This window comes from Anarhichas minor, unplaced genomic scaffold (genome assembly GCF_050575085.1).
Source record: "Anarhichas minor isolate MPS153535 unplaced genomic scaffold, ASM5057508v1 ptg000049l, whole genome shotgun sequence".
NCBI classification, from domain to species: Eukaryota; Metazoa; Chordata; class Actinopteri; order Perciformes; family Anarhichadidae; genus Anarhichas; species Anarhichas minor.
Genome location: NW_027466495.1, coordinates 3,759,579 through 3,774,941, shown reverse-complemented (window position 1 = coordinate 3,774,941; position 15,363 = coordinate 3,759,579). Strand labels below are relative to the sequence as shown.

Genomic DNA, 15,363 nt, shown 5'->3' with positions numbered 1-15,363 from the left:
TGCCAGACTCATTTTCATTTCGAAATTGCTTTCAAAAAGAAAATGATTCTTCATATAAGGAAAACATATCTGCCATGTAGGCCGGTGACCTGGACGTTTTACCTGCCACGGCCAGCATTCACCCTCTGTTTAGCAGGTGCTCTTTTCATTCCCTGTGTACAACTCCTTCACATCAGTAAAAGTATCAATACGACAATCTAAATATACTCCTTTACAAGAAAAAGTCCTGCATTCAAAGTGTTACCGAAGTAAAAGTACATCAGCAGGTACTGCAGAAAAATGGCCCCTGTGACCGATATCTAAAATCGTTCTGAAGGTAATATCTCATAGTCTAATTACAGTCACAGTTATTATTGCTGTGCGCTGTGGGCCAATGCATCACAGAGATATGTGGTGGTGAAATGTCTCTTTAATGAAACTGCTAACAACTTGCAGATATCTGAAATATGACGAGGGGCCTCAATTCATACTTAATATTTTTACTCTGTTACTTCGTTTTCTGAAATCTTTGCTGCTGTAACATACAACCTGGGGATGAATGAAGTATATATCTATCTATCTATCTAACTAGACAATCTAAATCTTGAGCAATATATTGTATTTTATAATATCAATTGTTTTTTATGTAAAATCTTCTGCCATAAAATAGATATACTTGATTAAAATAGGAGTATTTCAATCTTGTACTTAAAGGAATAGTTTCACTTTTTGGTTAACTTCGCCTTTTTGTCTTCTCGTGGTGCCTGAGATTAGAAGATCAATACCAGTCTAATATCTGTCCGTTCAGTATGAGCGAAGGGCCAGTTGGCTTAGCTTAGCATAAAGGACCCCACAATGTCTGACTATTCCTTTAATGATTGAAAATCCTTTTTATGCCAGGGTAGATTTACATTTTCTGAAGAATACACCATTTTTTATTTTTACAGTATGATGAAAATGTGTATCTGCAAATTCAGTAAAATCCACCTAAAAAAAACAACAATTTGCACCCTGGCTGCACTCTGCCAAGTTGATGCGTTTTCCTGATTACCATATCAGGCCGAATGTGTACTATGTCATGTTGAGGTATTTCCAGCACAGCCTCAGTAGAGTTCATCTGTCAGTTACTGGCAGAAAGCTACTGTACGTCTTATTTTAAAGAATCTTCATTTTACCCTAATATTTACCAATCCATCACAAAGGAATCCCACATTAGCGTTTTGTTTCACACGTCAGTGACGGTGGCTGTCAGCTGAGAGAACTTACTCACTGCTGCGACTACATATTGTACATGCGTATACTCTTACATATGCTATTGGTAAAGGAAGTGGAGTAGAAGTAGCTGGTACTGGAAAGAGGTGAAACTTCACCGGAGCTGATATTTGAATCAGTGGATGCTGTCACGTTCGACATCACTTCCCCTTGTAAATTGAGGCTGTAATTTCACAATGGACACAAAAATGAAAGCTACAGAATTGGTTCTCAAGCAGAGAAGGAAATGGACCTAATTACTGCCTGGCTTTGGCAGGCAGCTGAATTTGAAGAGCAACAACATGCACATTAGTTTCACATTAATATCACACTAGCTCCATTTCCCCGCCAAGATCACAGTGGAAACACACAAACACTTTTTTGGAGTACTTTCTTTGAATCATGGAAATTCAAGCTTGTCACACTGTTGTTGTGGATGTAAGGGAGCTAAGTTTGTCTCATTAACGCGGCTGATTTTGTTGTCATTAGCCAAAAGCTCAGCGTACTGCCATCTCTGTCATGGCATTGAAACAGATTTGTCCTTTCAAGGTAATGCGCTTTAGCATGGCTGTAGCAGAATGTCATAAATATGAGCAACAGATATTCTGTTCTTGTTGTTTTTAGGATCACAAAATATGACAAGGATTTAATGAGCGCCAAAGGCAAGATGAAAATGCGCTCTTACAGGCTAATAAGTGAGCTTTAAATCTTTTCCGGCCTGTAACCCATTTTAAGTCCCACATTTATACTGACTCAAAAAGTGAACTCCTGGCAGATTATAAATGTCTCTGCTGACATTTTGGTTTCTCTTGCTGACTGGTTTGAGAAATAGGACCGTGGTATACTAGAGCATAAAAACGAGGTGGGTAGGACCTGTTCTCCTGAACAAAGTACTGTATGTTTAAAAAAACTCAGCACAATGTCAAAACTCTGACAAGTTTTACATCATGTTTATATTTCCATACATCAAAATCAACAGCATAAACTGCTGTCACAACGTCTTTGTTTTGAGACACATAAATCGTGGCCAATACAGCATATAATTAAATTCCCCCACATCTCTCCATATCCCATGCTTTACATTTCTATAAAGACACACAAATATTACCAAAATGTACTTGCATTAGTTGCTAAATTGTTGTCTTCAGACGAATAACAAGCTCAGTAGATCATTTTTGTCAATTCTCATGAATAGAAGATGTGCGTGGTGGCCATTGATTTGATGACATGTTGCTCCGCTCTGCTTCAGGCATTGCTCTGGAGAAGGTGTTCGACTACAGCGAGTATTGGGAAGTAGCCAGAGGCCTGTACGCTCCATTCGACTGCACTGCCACCATGAAATCTGGCAACGCTGATGTCTATGAGAACGAGATACCGGGAGGACAGTACACCAACCTTCACTTCCAGGTACAGTTACCTATTCTGGCCATGTTTTTATTGTATTTTGTGTAAGTGACGCTCTTTGCCACGTTTTAGGTCCTTAGGGATGAAAGCGTCTGCGCACCCTCTATTCTAATTTGACTGTTTCATCTATGGACTGTTGACATAAATAACATGGTTCAATCCAATTTTTCTTGTGTACAGTCTTATAATTTTAAAAACAAGTAATATTCTGGAGAAAAATACTTATTTTCCCTTACTTCCGACACGAGTAACATGTTTTATATTAGGTTGTTCAAAGCCACTGCAGATGTCAGCAGTGTGACTAATAACCGAGGAAGTGCAGTCATCAGAGGCACTGTTTCAGAAACTGACTAAAAATGTAGCGTGAACAACTTATTTTGGTGTTTGTTAATTCTGTATCGTACGTTCAGTACAAATAGATTCTACAGTGTCTGCACTGTGCAGAGTCACACTCTGAAATGTGTCACAGACTATTTGAAAGTGACTGAATTCACAGCGATGAGGCATCATGCCGTACCCCAGTTGTGACCCGTTTATATTAACGAGTGGTGAACGAATGCGCTATGTACCAAATTACAGTTTTCAGTGGTTTATCATACTGGCCCATCTGGCATCTTGACCATAATTATAGCCTTAAATCACAGGTTTTACTCAAAATACCTTGACTTTTTCCTCTAATGGAGTAATAAAAATATAGTTATTTTCTAATTTACACTGTTATTTCTTTCACTGTGGCTGATTGCAGGCTCACAGCATGGGACTCGGAAACAAGTTCAAGCTGGTGAAGAAGGCCTATGTTGAAGCCAACAAACTACTCGGGGACCTCATCAAGGTGAGACATGAAGACAGAGCTCCTTTTGTTTCATTTTCAGAAGTGTATCCAGGTCTGCACATTAGTCGGTCCGTTTTTACCAGTCTTCACTGGCGATAGGAACCACAGACTGCAGTACAGAGACGTATCCAGCACGTATTTGATATTGCTCCATTAGCAGCTCTCACGCGGACTGTTTCTGCCGAGCTGGCCCTCTTTCTTTGCTTGGCTGAGTCAAACAATCCCAGATTAAGGTTTGGTACATCCACCATTCTGTGCAGTTTGGATTCACTTTCAGCCTCACTGTCTGTTTGACCTTCCCTGGCTTCCTCAACTTCTGTGGGTGATTTCTTATCTACCCGTCGTTTCATAGTTTTTCCCTTTCGTTAGACATCTTTACAGTAAACTGGCATATTTTGTGTCAGGTTTAGGAGTTGTAACTTGACTTTTATTTCAGCAGGATCATTTTATTCAGCACTGATACTGAGTTGTATTCTTTGTATTGCCCTGCTCTATGTAAATTTGTGTAGAAACTCCAGTGGACTAGTTCTGGGTTGATCTCCTGAAGGACACTTTAATCCCAGTCGTGGAGAGGGAGCTCTATTGCCAATTTTGCGGTCAACAGTTTCACTCTCAGCCCAAATTCACTTCCATCCTGCTTCTTTGTTTTTCATTATCTTTCATTAATTCCCATGTTCTTCTCCCTTCATTATTTACCACCACAGCTGAGTAATAGATTCATCCCTCTTTCACCGTGTTCACACTCGCTCTGTAATTATTTGGTTACCTAGTTTGCATTCTCTTTCTTTCTCAAGCCGCACTGTCGCACTTCTTTTCCACCTTTCTCTTTCTCATTCCACTGCTACTTTACACACATCTGTTCCCCAGACATTTCTCTTATTTTGCTCTCTCTGGATTGGGATTGTCTATTACTCTACCTCCTCCTTCTCTCTCTCTCTTTCTCTTTTTTAAATTCTTTCTGTGTCTCTTTCTCCCATTTTCCTTCTCTGGTCCCCTCTCCCCTTATTTTCTTTGCCCCTCTCAGTTTTCCTCATCAATTCCTGTCCCCAAACTCTATCAATTCAATTTACGCTCACTCGGTGGGCTTCGCTGCACAAGGCAATGTTGGCTTAATGTGCCTCCGGGTCCTGCTATGCTCTCTGTTGTATCCTTTTAGCTCGAGAATGGCCGCGTCTCTCACACAGTTTGCTCGCCGATAAGGGAGAAGCGGGTGTGCTTGTCAGATAGAGATATAAAGCAGACGGACCACTCACTGCGCAGGCGCTAAGCAGAGCAACCGAGGTATATACATTGACCAAAGGCTGCATCTTTGAAGCTCAGAGCTGTGGGTGAAGGACACTGCATTGCTGAGCAGCGAGTGCAAATTCAAGAAAACATTGAAAAGTCTCTCTGGTAAAGGAACCTTTGAAAATTAGAAGAGAACAACTGATACACAGCTGAGTGGTGAGCTGCAGACAAATGTTCTGAAACACCCCGTCATGTATTCTGTACCCATCGGCTGATGCACACCTGCCAGTCCTTTTTTCCCCTTCATCGTCCTCCCGGACACGTAGTGGTGCTCTTGCACAGATCACACTGTTGTAATACCGCCCGACCAGTACGACCTCAAATCTGACCAACTCTTTTTCACATGATAATCGTAATAATTCATCTCTTCTAATCCTGAAGGGACTTATTTATTTTCTACGTACAGAACATTTTTTTGATAGAATGCATCTCTCCGACGCTCCTGAACACATCGTCGGTGACGTAACCTATAGGTCAGTGAGTGCTTCGGCTCTTTCAACATCAGACGCCCTCACCCAGGCGACCCAGCCATGTTTGATCAGACCACGACTTGTGTTCGGGGGGCATTTGTTCCTCCCCATGGACCTCCTCTCCTGATCCACATCCACCTCGAGGCTTTCACCGCTGCCCTCTGTGATGTTCTTGATGGCTATCTCTCCACCAAACCTCTGCAGCCACTCTCGATGGCCACACGCTTTGCCTTGCAGCCCTGCTTGCAGCAGTCTATATATATATATATTTATGTGTGTGTATACTATTTTAGTGCCGCAAGCAATGATTATTTTACCTATTTTATTATCGGTTTCAATCTCAGGTAGTCTACAGATTATTTTTTTTATCACCGTAGGGTCTATAAAATGTCAGCAATAGTGAAAAATATCTATCGCAAGCTGCTGCTGATATCTTTAAAGGAACAGTTTGACATTTTGGGTAGCTCTGGGATACAGCGCGACCATGCTGTGATTAAGATGAGGAGATTGAGCCCACTCTCTGAAGTGCCTGAAGTGAAGCCTTTGCCGTGAGAATGCCAGGCAACCAGAGAAGACACGAGTCAAGAAAGTGTCCAGCACTTAAGGTCCCGTAAAACCACAATTTGTTATTTTTCCCTTTTCACAAAAGTATTTTTTAATAATTAAACTAACTAGATAAAAAGTGTAGATTACACTGTATAGTTTGAGAGGTGCTGGTAGGGGGGGGGGGGGTTCCTTGGACAGAGGCCAGCTAGCTGTTCAGTATGTATGTCTGTATCATTTATTCAGTCTTTATGCTAAGCTAAGCTAACTGGCTGCAGATGTATGTTGCACGGATAGATATGAGAGTTGCAGCCATTTTCTCAAAATGGTGCACATTTATTTTAAATGTCTTGTTTTGTCTCACCAGCAGCTCAAAATCCAAAGATATTCAATCCATCTTCATTGAAGACTGATTCACATTTGAGGAGCTGGAAATTAATCAAAATGTTCCATTTAATGTTCTACTGATTAACTAATTGGATTCATCTCTATTTATTTGGACATGATGAACCAGTCTAATTCAGTTCAGTTATACGACAGACCTGAAACGGTCCTGGGCATGCATACAGCTGGAACTGAAGTTCATCTGGCTCTCCGATGCCTCTTTTCTTCTCTTCCTCTGCATTTATCTCGTGCTCCTATTTTCTGTTTTCCTCCCCTTTTCTCTCTCGTCGAGTTACATCTGTCGCAAAATGCTCTTCAATATAAGAAGGACAAGTTGTATTTGTGTGTATATTCCGTCTTTCTCCATTACCTAACCCACTCTGTCACTTTCCGTTTGCAATTACAGACACGTATTCGCTCACCTCCAGAGTCCTAAAACACACACGTGCAGTGTCTCTTACTTGGAGGTGGAGCACCTCCTTGTATTGCCTGTGGGGCTGCAGATGTCCATTCCTCTTGTCTGTTCGCCTCTTTCTGTCCTCCCCTCGGTTCATCTGTCCATTCCTTTCTTTCTCATTCTCTCTTACTCTTCCCGTCTTTCTCTTAATCACCCTGTCTGCTTTCTCTCCCTGCTCTCCCTCTCCACTTTCATTTCGTCTCATCTCCTCCTTCATCGCCCCCCCCACCCCACCATCCATTCATCCCTCGTTTCGATTAGACTTCCTTCATGTATCCCTAATCTTCTATCCTTTCTCCCCCCCCTCCCCCCTCCCTGAGCCTCTTGTTATCGCTCCTCTCTCCTGTCTCTTCCTCTCCTGACAGGTACCATTCTTCACTCGGCTCCCGGCTTTGCTGGCTAGCGTTATAGAGTGTGTTCATGTGTGTGTTTTATTGTATTTGCCTTCTCTCACACACACTCGCGCAGATGCACACACGCACTGTTCCAGGTGATATAATCCTTTTTCCCATTAGGGGAGTTCAGGTTTTGGATAGAGTTGCATTTCAAAACAAATTCAAGCAAAGTACACAGACAGATGTCACACACAGGCATACAAGCACACACAGAAACACTGGCATGCTGTCACACACACACACACACACACACACACACACACACACACACACACACACACACACACACTCCACTCTACCAGATTTCTGCTGCAAGGAGTGTGGAGTCATGCAGGACCACTTAGCTAAAGCTGAACATTAGTGAAAGTGAGAAAGATGGACAGAAGGCAAAAGAAGTGTAGTGTGAGAGAGCTAAGGAGCATGGCGGTAGTAAGAATAGAAAGAGCCGGTCAAAGTGGGGAGATGGAGCAGGACGAGGGTGGAACAGGTCTTGTGTGTCAAGTGTGATAATATGAGCCTGTCTGAGGAACTACGTAAGGTCACACATGAGTTTAAGTGGTGGTGGGAGAGACACGGAGGGATCAGAGTGCTGAGTGCTGTTGCATGCTGAGGGGAACAAGCAACATCACCCAATATAAAAAGGTTTTAGATGCTTCTGTCATGTGAATTATGTCATATCAGTAAAGCGGAGTTGAAAAGAGACATTTTGGTCATTTACTCGGTATCTTCGTCATCTTCAAAGACTTGTTTGAGAATCGGATAATGACACTGGGTAGTTTAATCTTATTGTTCAGAGATTCAAAAGCTTTGGATATTCTACAAGATTGAAAAATATCTGTCCAGTAAATATGATTGGAGATGATTTTACACTCTAGCTATACAGCAGTACAGATGATATCAAGTCAGTGCAACAACGTGTCAACAACCACGGGATGGATTGGTACAGATATCCAGGGTGCCTTGTACACAAGCCCGAATGACTTTGATGACCCCCTGCCTCTTTCATTTTCCTCCCACCAGGGAGTCTAGATTGTCTTCTCAGTCAAATATCTCTTTATCTATGGATTGGCACAAAGTTTGGTACAGAAAGTCATGTTCCCCAGAGGATGAACTCTACTCACTTTTGTGGTTTTTCCTCTAGTGCCCTGTAGCGGCACCAGCGTAGTCATCTGAAGCATTTCTATTTTATTTTCAGGTCAAAATGTCAAGTTGTACATTACTTTAATTCATGACCAAATATCTGCAAAACGTAGAACATTCCCAGCCTAAGCTTTACTTTGTGTCACTTTAAATTGATGAAAACACTGATATTGGATCTGTACAGATACGACAGGCCGTTCAATACATGTTGTAACTAGTTTAATATTGTAAGTATTGTATTTTTCACATCTTTGCTCACCCTATACGAAATCGAACAAGTTATATGTTAGATTACTTTTCTGCCTACATGCTCTTCACGCAAACTAACTACCTAACACACCCAACCCGATGGCGTGTAAATAGAACTTCATTTCTGCATGTCGTTATTAAACAATGTAGGCTTTTTACTTACAAATTGAGGTTTTACTCGTATGCCATTGGGTGAGAGCAGGCTGAACACAACCCAGAAGGATATAGGTTGCCAAAGACCTTTATTCTGACACCAACCTCCTAGCCAATTGTTTCTCTTCACCGTGACTGCTAAAGATCAGATGGATTTGGTTTTGTCCAAGCTGATGAAAACACAGTAAATTAAGCAGTTTTTTTTTGTGCTGCACCAAAATGTCCAAGCATTGCTGCTGGAGAGAGAAAAAGGCATCTACATCTCACATTTCAAAAGCTGAACTTCAACGTGTAATTACATGGTTGACGGTGTGTCCTGTATCTAAAAGACAAAGGTGTGAACTTGTGACAGAATGACACTATCGGTGTCGTTAGCCTGCGAGGGCTCAGCAGTGAAGAGTCTGAGCTCAGCGACACACAGGAACAGAGGAAATCCGATTTTCTAACCCCGTGCGACCAGGATGTGATTTACCTCACTCCTCGTCTAGAAATATAGAAAAGCTCACTCATCATGTTCAGCTCACACATTGTGGGAAATGAGATTTCCTTTTCTTGTGTGTGAGGCACCCACAGAAGGTTGGTGGTGGGGGATTCATCAACTGAGATAATGAGAGTATATATATATAACCTTGATGTTACCGTGGATCAAGGAAAAAAGTAAATATTTGGCAGAGGGACGGAAGATAAGAGAGATGGTCACAGGATAGCGGTGATTCATGAGGACTCAGCATTGTGGCTGTTAGTGTGAAGACAGAAGATAGTAGTTACACAAGTTAGAGTGGGATGGAGTAAGAAGGATGGTTCATGGAGACGGGGAATAAAGAGAAGAGTAACAATTTCTTAACTTTGCAGCAAAAAAAAAATAATCCTCTGGAGACAGAGGAAACGATGGAGAACAGGAGAATGGCTAAAGGCAGACCAGGAATGCACAGTCATGCTGCTTTCTTGTGTTTAAGATTTTGAGTGACTCAGCAGTGAGCTTTTGTTCCACCTGTATAGCAAGTTAATGGGCTCTCCAGGGATTCTAACAGCCCGTTCAAATCCCTTAAGCTTTTCTGCAAACAGTCATTCTGTTAAAGCAATGGATCATTATCGCCTCTTTCCACAAACCCAATCAGACCGAGCTTTATATGTCGTAGCAGGGACATGCTGAAAGGGAAGTGCACACTTGTTTCCATCAGCAGGAAGCATTTCCTTCTTGAATCGTGCTGGGAAAGTGCTCATTTGCTTGCAAGGCTCCTTTGAAAATCGGTGGTTGTGGACTCTAACACGTATCCTGGGCTGTTTTTTTTAAAAGCCTGCTTGAATGGTTCTGAAATCCATAAAGACTGTGCCTTTATGGAAGGCACAGTCACATACATTAAAACATAAAGTGAGACGTTAACTACAACTCCTGAGGTGCATTTTGACACATTTAATCGTAGCTTCGGCAGGTGGAAGCTAATAATTCTGATATTGAGAAATGTGAAAAACAATCTACAGGTTAAACAATTCAGTTGTTACTTTTGGTTTGATGTTAGATGAATGCAAGAACTATGGCAGCGTGTTTTATATTCGCTATCGCTCTGATTCACACCTCTGACTGGCCCCTACTCCCTAGCAATGCTCATGCCACGGTTCATGGGCGATCTGAGGGGGGATGGCCACCATCCCTCTTGTAAGTAAAAGAGCCAAAATGCATCCCCCTTATAAACCTGCCATCCTCTAATCCCCTTGGAGCAGAGAAAGTGTTTTGCAGAGGGGTTGAAGCCTAACAGTGCTGAGTATCAATACATCTGTGGTGCTGTCCGTGGTGCTGAAGTAGTAGATGGATGCAATTGTGACTTTTTCTTCTGAGACCACTTCTCTCAATTTCGTCTTGGTTCTCTAAACTATATAGGTGCGGAAGGAAACGAGCCAAGTCCACCCCCCCCCCCCCCCCCCAACATTCACAAAATGCCTACTGCTCACTAGTAATGTAGTATTTACAGCTGTCCACTGTGCCTAAGTATGGAAAACAAAATAATTCAAACTGTAGGCAATAACAAACCTATAAGATGTTACCGAACCGGTCCAAGTATTCTTGTGTGACATGTGTTTAATGATCTAGAATGATCGAAATAAGGGGAAGTAATAAAATATGCTGACTTTAAGGAGCACAATGTCGAGGTCTAGCAGCAAAGGCTTCCAAGAGTTCGGGGTCACATCATCTGGAAAGCCCTGCATCCAAAAATGCTTTGTTCTCAGGTCTCCAAGGGACCACATTAGTCTACAGTCCTTTCAAAGGGACACAAGTACACCACTGTGCCATTCAGACATCTATGTCCAGCCACACACTGTACAAGACACCAGTTTTGTTGAGCCATTTCATGGAAAACGTAATTGATTTATTCTTAAATCGCGCTAGTATTCTGTTTTCCTCCGTGGTATGTTTTAATCTGCCAACATCAATACCAGGAGGAAGTGTAACGGTTCTTCACTGTGCACCTAGTATATTAATTATGTCTCAATGTTGGCCATGACAAGATCATTTTAAACAATTATTCTTCAGACTTGAATAGAAACTGTCATCAAATAGAATTACATTACATGTGCCAAGGACTTCCTGTTAATTAGTGTTGGTACTGAGGGAATCTTTTTCGGTGAAATAAAGTGAAACTAATTGAATTGATTACAGAATGAGGGCACGGAGTTTGAAAAGTCAGGGGCACTAGCGAGGTGCATTATTGGAAGTGTAGGATTGATTGTTTTTTAGGAGCTTGATGATCCATATTATTGACTGAACGTCAGGATATTACAGCCACCGCCGCTTCAATTTTACATTATAAAAAGAGAAAAATAAACTTTAGACACTAATTGCTACTGTTCTCTTTTAGTCTCGGTGCCGAGGCAGTATGCTACACTTTTACTTTAAGGACAAATGACAATATTATACATAGAACATGCTTTGATTCAAACTTTATCTTACAGCGTAGCATTCTGTTCATTAACACTGATGTGTTGGCACTTTTACAACGAGGTTAGAATAAGGTGTTTTTTATTTTTAGAGACCAAAGGCACCTACAGAAAACACACAAGTTAGACTGCGCTTGTTCAAAGACTAAAGTGATCTCAGGAGATCAGCCTCACGAACATATAAGCCCGGGGGGGTTTTGGTAATCCCAGAGCGGTGTTTGTGAATGAGCACACGTGTGTGTGTGTGCTTCAGTTTGGCATCTTATCTCTTAAAAAATAAGTGTCTAGTTCTGTGTTGGGAAATTCTTTGGGGAATGTAAATTTGATCTATATGTTACTTTTTCTTTCTCTGCCATCTGTCAACAGAGTGCACTAATTGCCACATAAATAGGCATCTTGTAGTGACTGTGGGCCCATTCTTTGTTTTCTCTAGTTCTACGTCAATGCTTCAGCTTACAGCTCCTTCTAACTACGAGTCAGTCTAATATACAGACCATGGGACTCTGCTGGTGGCTCCGACATGTGAGACTGGCTTTGTATTTGAAGAGTCTGGGTCCCGAGATCAGAGAGTTTGCGTTTTCTGTTCCCTTTAGTCTTTCTTTTATCTCATTGTGTCATTTTAGAATGAAGTACAGAAATGTCTGTGTGAGAGACCGAAAGTTGCCCAAAGGTGGGTTTCACGTTGTTTTATTCGTTTTATTCATTTATCGATGGGTCGTATTACTTGACCCCTCTCTCTCTTTAATGGTCTGAATACCAAATGGAGTTGGAACAGGAAGCCTTAAATCTGTGTCTCCATTCATTACGATAGAAGAGTAATATGTGCAATTTGATATTTGTGTCCCGTTCGCCGTCAAAAACAGACTCCACTTATCACCATTATGCTAATAGGGATCGCTATTACTATAATGATATGCCATTATAAATAATGAAAGAATAAATACATGTGACTTAAATAAATGTTTTCCGCATTTTTCCCTCTTTATTTTTCCGGTTCACTCTGTTTCCACAGAGAGAACCTGTGTGGTTCAGTTCATGGCTGCCATCATCAAATGATTAAAGAGACTGTACAGATGTAAACATCTACTCATTTCTCATTCTGCTGTCCAAACACCTCCTTTTTCCCCCCTCTGGGGTCATTCAGTACTTAATCTTAATAGACAGCATCTTCATTAATAAAGCAGAGACTCTGTCACCTCTTGTCTCTGTTGGTGGAATCACTGCGGATGTGCATTCCTACCTGCTCGCCGCTGACAGGAAACCACACAGCAGGACTTTACAGAGAGAAATGGTGCAGTCGGACCAACAGCTGCTGCGACTTCTGCTTCTTGGAATCAAACTAAAAGCAAGATTTCACCATGAAAAACTGTAATATCATCTTGAATATATTCTCTGTGTGAGTTTTTTTTTTTTATGTTGGTTTAGATTAAAAGGCCAGAGAGAAATAATATCACCTATCCTCCGCCCGAGCAAACTGAGATATCATCTGCGTGCACTTTAATATCTAATATCTTGTGCTCAGTCCGTGGAGAAATAGAAATAAGTTACTGAGGGCTAAACTGAGCTGAGATTAGCTCTTTTCTTTATCATCCGCTTCCTTTCTTCTCCTTAATAACAGAAGTAGAGATTCAACACACACGTTTGGTACTCAAACGTCTATCTCTTTCTCTCACAGGTGACTCCGTCCTCAAAGATCGTGGGTGACTTGGCTCAGTTCATGGTGCAGAACAACCTGACCCGGGCAGAAGTGGAGGAGAGGGCGGACGAGCTGTCCTTCCCCCTGTCTGTGGTCGAGTTCCTGCAGGGATACATCGGGATACCACATGGAGGATTCCCAGAGCCGTTCAGATCTAAGGTACAGTAGTTTGTCCTCGTTACACACATACATGCCATTCTTGTCCTCCTGTAGTTTAACTGGATTTCTGAGGACTACATCTACAAAAGGGAAATACAACCACAACATTCATTTAGAAAATAGTAAAAAACTACAATTCTGAAGCCAGCGCTCTGGATTGAACCCTGATATAATAGAATGCATGCTGTAGTGGCCGTGGGATCAACGGGGTTTTGATGGGTCTTAATAGGGACATTTTTGTCCTTAAGTGTCCGAGTGCCTCTATTTTGGCTACACAGTTCATTATAGACTCATTATAGGAGCTGATGTTGAAGCCATATGCATGACCACAGCCAAAATGATCTGTTTTTAAATCAAAAAGCCCAACAATGTCCCTGTAGGGGCACAAGCATTAAAGGCACATGTGTATTCAAGTGAGCGCGCGCACACACTCAAATTCTGTCACATGCTTGGTTACAACTGACAGTTGCAAACGATGAAGAAAACCGTGATATTGGTCTGTCCTCTCGCCTCCTCTGTTTCTTTACCTCTGTCTACTTCTCTTGTCTCCTGTCTGCATGGAGAGACTCTCATGTGCATCAGGGGCCAACAGATTCAAGTCTCCGAGAGAGAGGCGCACAAACACACACACACACAAACACACACACACACACACGCTTGAATAAAGGCAAATTTGTCACATTCTCACAGAAACCTGCTGACATATTGGCATACTTGACATTTCTTGCCAAAAGTTGTTTTTTTTCCTAAAGAAGAAAAAAAAATTAAAGGAGACTTCTTTCCCCCTCAGTCGCAGCCACATATTTTTTATGATGTATTATCAGTGAGCCGGCTGGCGCCACAAATGTGAAATATTGTGTGCGAGACCCTGTTTGCACTTTTCCACAGGACACTCATTATGTCACCATGTGTGGCTGAGAATGTAACACTTTGTGCCTGCGTGTGTGTGTGAACTCACGCAGCTACAGAGCATTTGTTAACATTTTTTGCAGAGCCGGAAATATAATTACCGGACAGATCAAATGTAATTAGGTATCTATTTTCTGCCCTATTATTTTGATCAACTAATTAAATTCAGCTAATGCTGATTTTCTCCTGGCCTGTCAAGTTCATCTTTATTTTGAGCTATTTGATCCTTTCATAACCCTTCTATTACGTCTCCCCAGTTACTATTGCTCCCACACATCTTTCCTCCTCTTTGTTTACCTCCTGATGTCCTGTCACCCTTATCGTCAGGTCGTCCTTTCTCTCCCTGTCTCTGTAATCTGGTGAACAGGCGGGAGATTATATGATCAAATATTTGTCATTTAGCTTCCCAGCCAGTCCTACCCTTGCCAATAAGTTAGTTTTCAGTTTTGACGTACACTATACAGCCGCTGGGACCGCTGCCTCTCTGTCAGTATCTCGGTCTGTATCTCCAAACTGTGGCATGGAAGTCGCTCCTATTAAACACACAATAGTGTGGATAACGTCTGTTTATTCTAATGATCTGCTTTTATTTTCAGTCGGCACTGGAATACTTTATGCAGCGAGAGGCTCGTTTCTTCTGCAATCCACCCTCGATATTTACTGCACAAACACCGGGAGGCTTTTTTTTTCCCACACACAACTTACCGAAGAGCTCGTTCTCTCCATCACTCTAATTCAGTTAGATTCAGAGCTCGGCTTTGGTCCAAATGAATTTTGCTTTCCTTTCACAGTGTCTTTATTCTTGCTTATTGTGTGCGCCTGTGTTTACATGCAAGCTGTAAGCTTGAGATGAATCTGATACATTTCACTGTCACCCGCTGAATATCTCACAGTACGTTATGAGTATAAATCAAAGTAATTGGTGTCGAGCTCCTGTGAGTTGGATAAAGAAAATGTTGTTTAAAGGGAAGAAAGTAAAACATTGCCTTATTCATTGAATTATTTTCCTAAAACTGCTTGTTGGAGTAGTTTGTCTTATGTCAGGCGTTGACCATAATTTGCTGCTACTTCACTGACTCAGTTCATCTTACTCATGGTGGATTGCTTGTGTCTGTATGTGG

General features: G+C 41.7%; 1 protein-coding gene across 1 annotated transcript in view; it reads left to right on the top strand.

Annotated features, from left to right (window-relative positions):
• Window positions 1-15,363, top strand: part of LOC142971688 (pyruvate carboxylase, mitochondrial-like) — a 131,289-nt gene that overhangs the window by 101,335 nt on the left and 14,591 nt on the right. Inside the window, exons 10-12 of the mRNA XM_076112307.1 lie at window positions 2,480-2,637; window positions 3,380-3,466; window positions 13,154-13,333. Coding sequence (XP_075968422.1) covers window positions 2,480-2,637; window positions 3,380-3,466; window positions 13,154-13,333 — 425 coding nt within the window. The remainder of the gene's footprint in view (window positions 1-2,479; window positions 2,638-3,379; window positions 3,467-13,153; window positions 13,334-15,363) is intronic.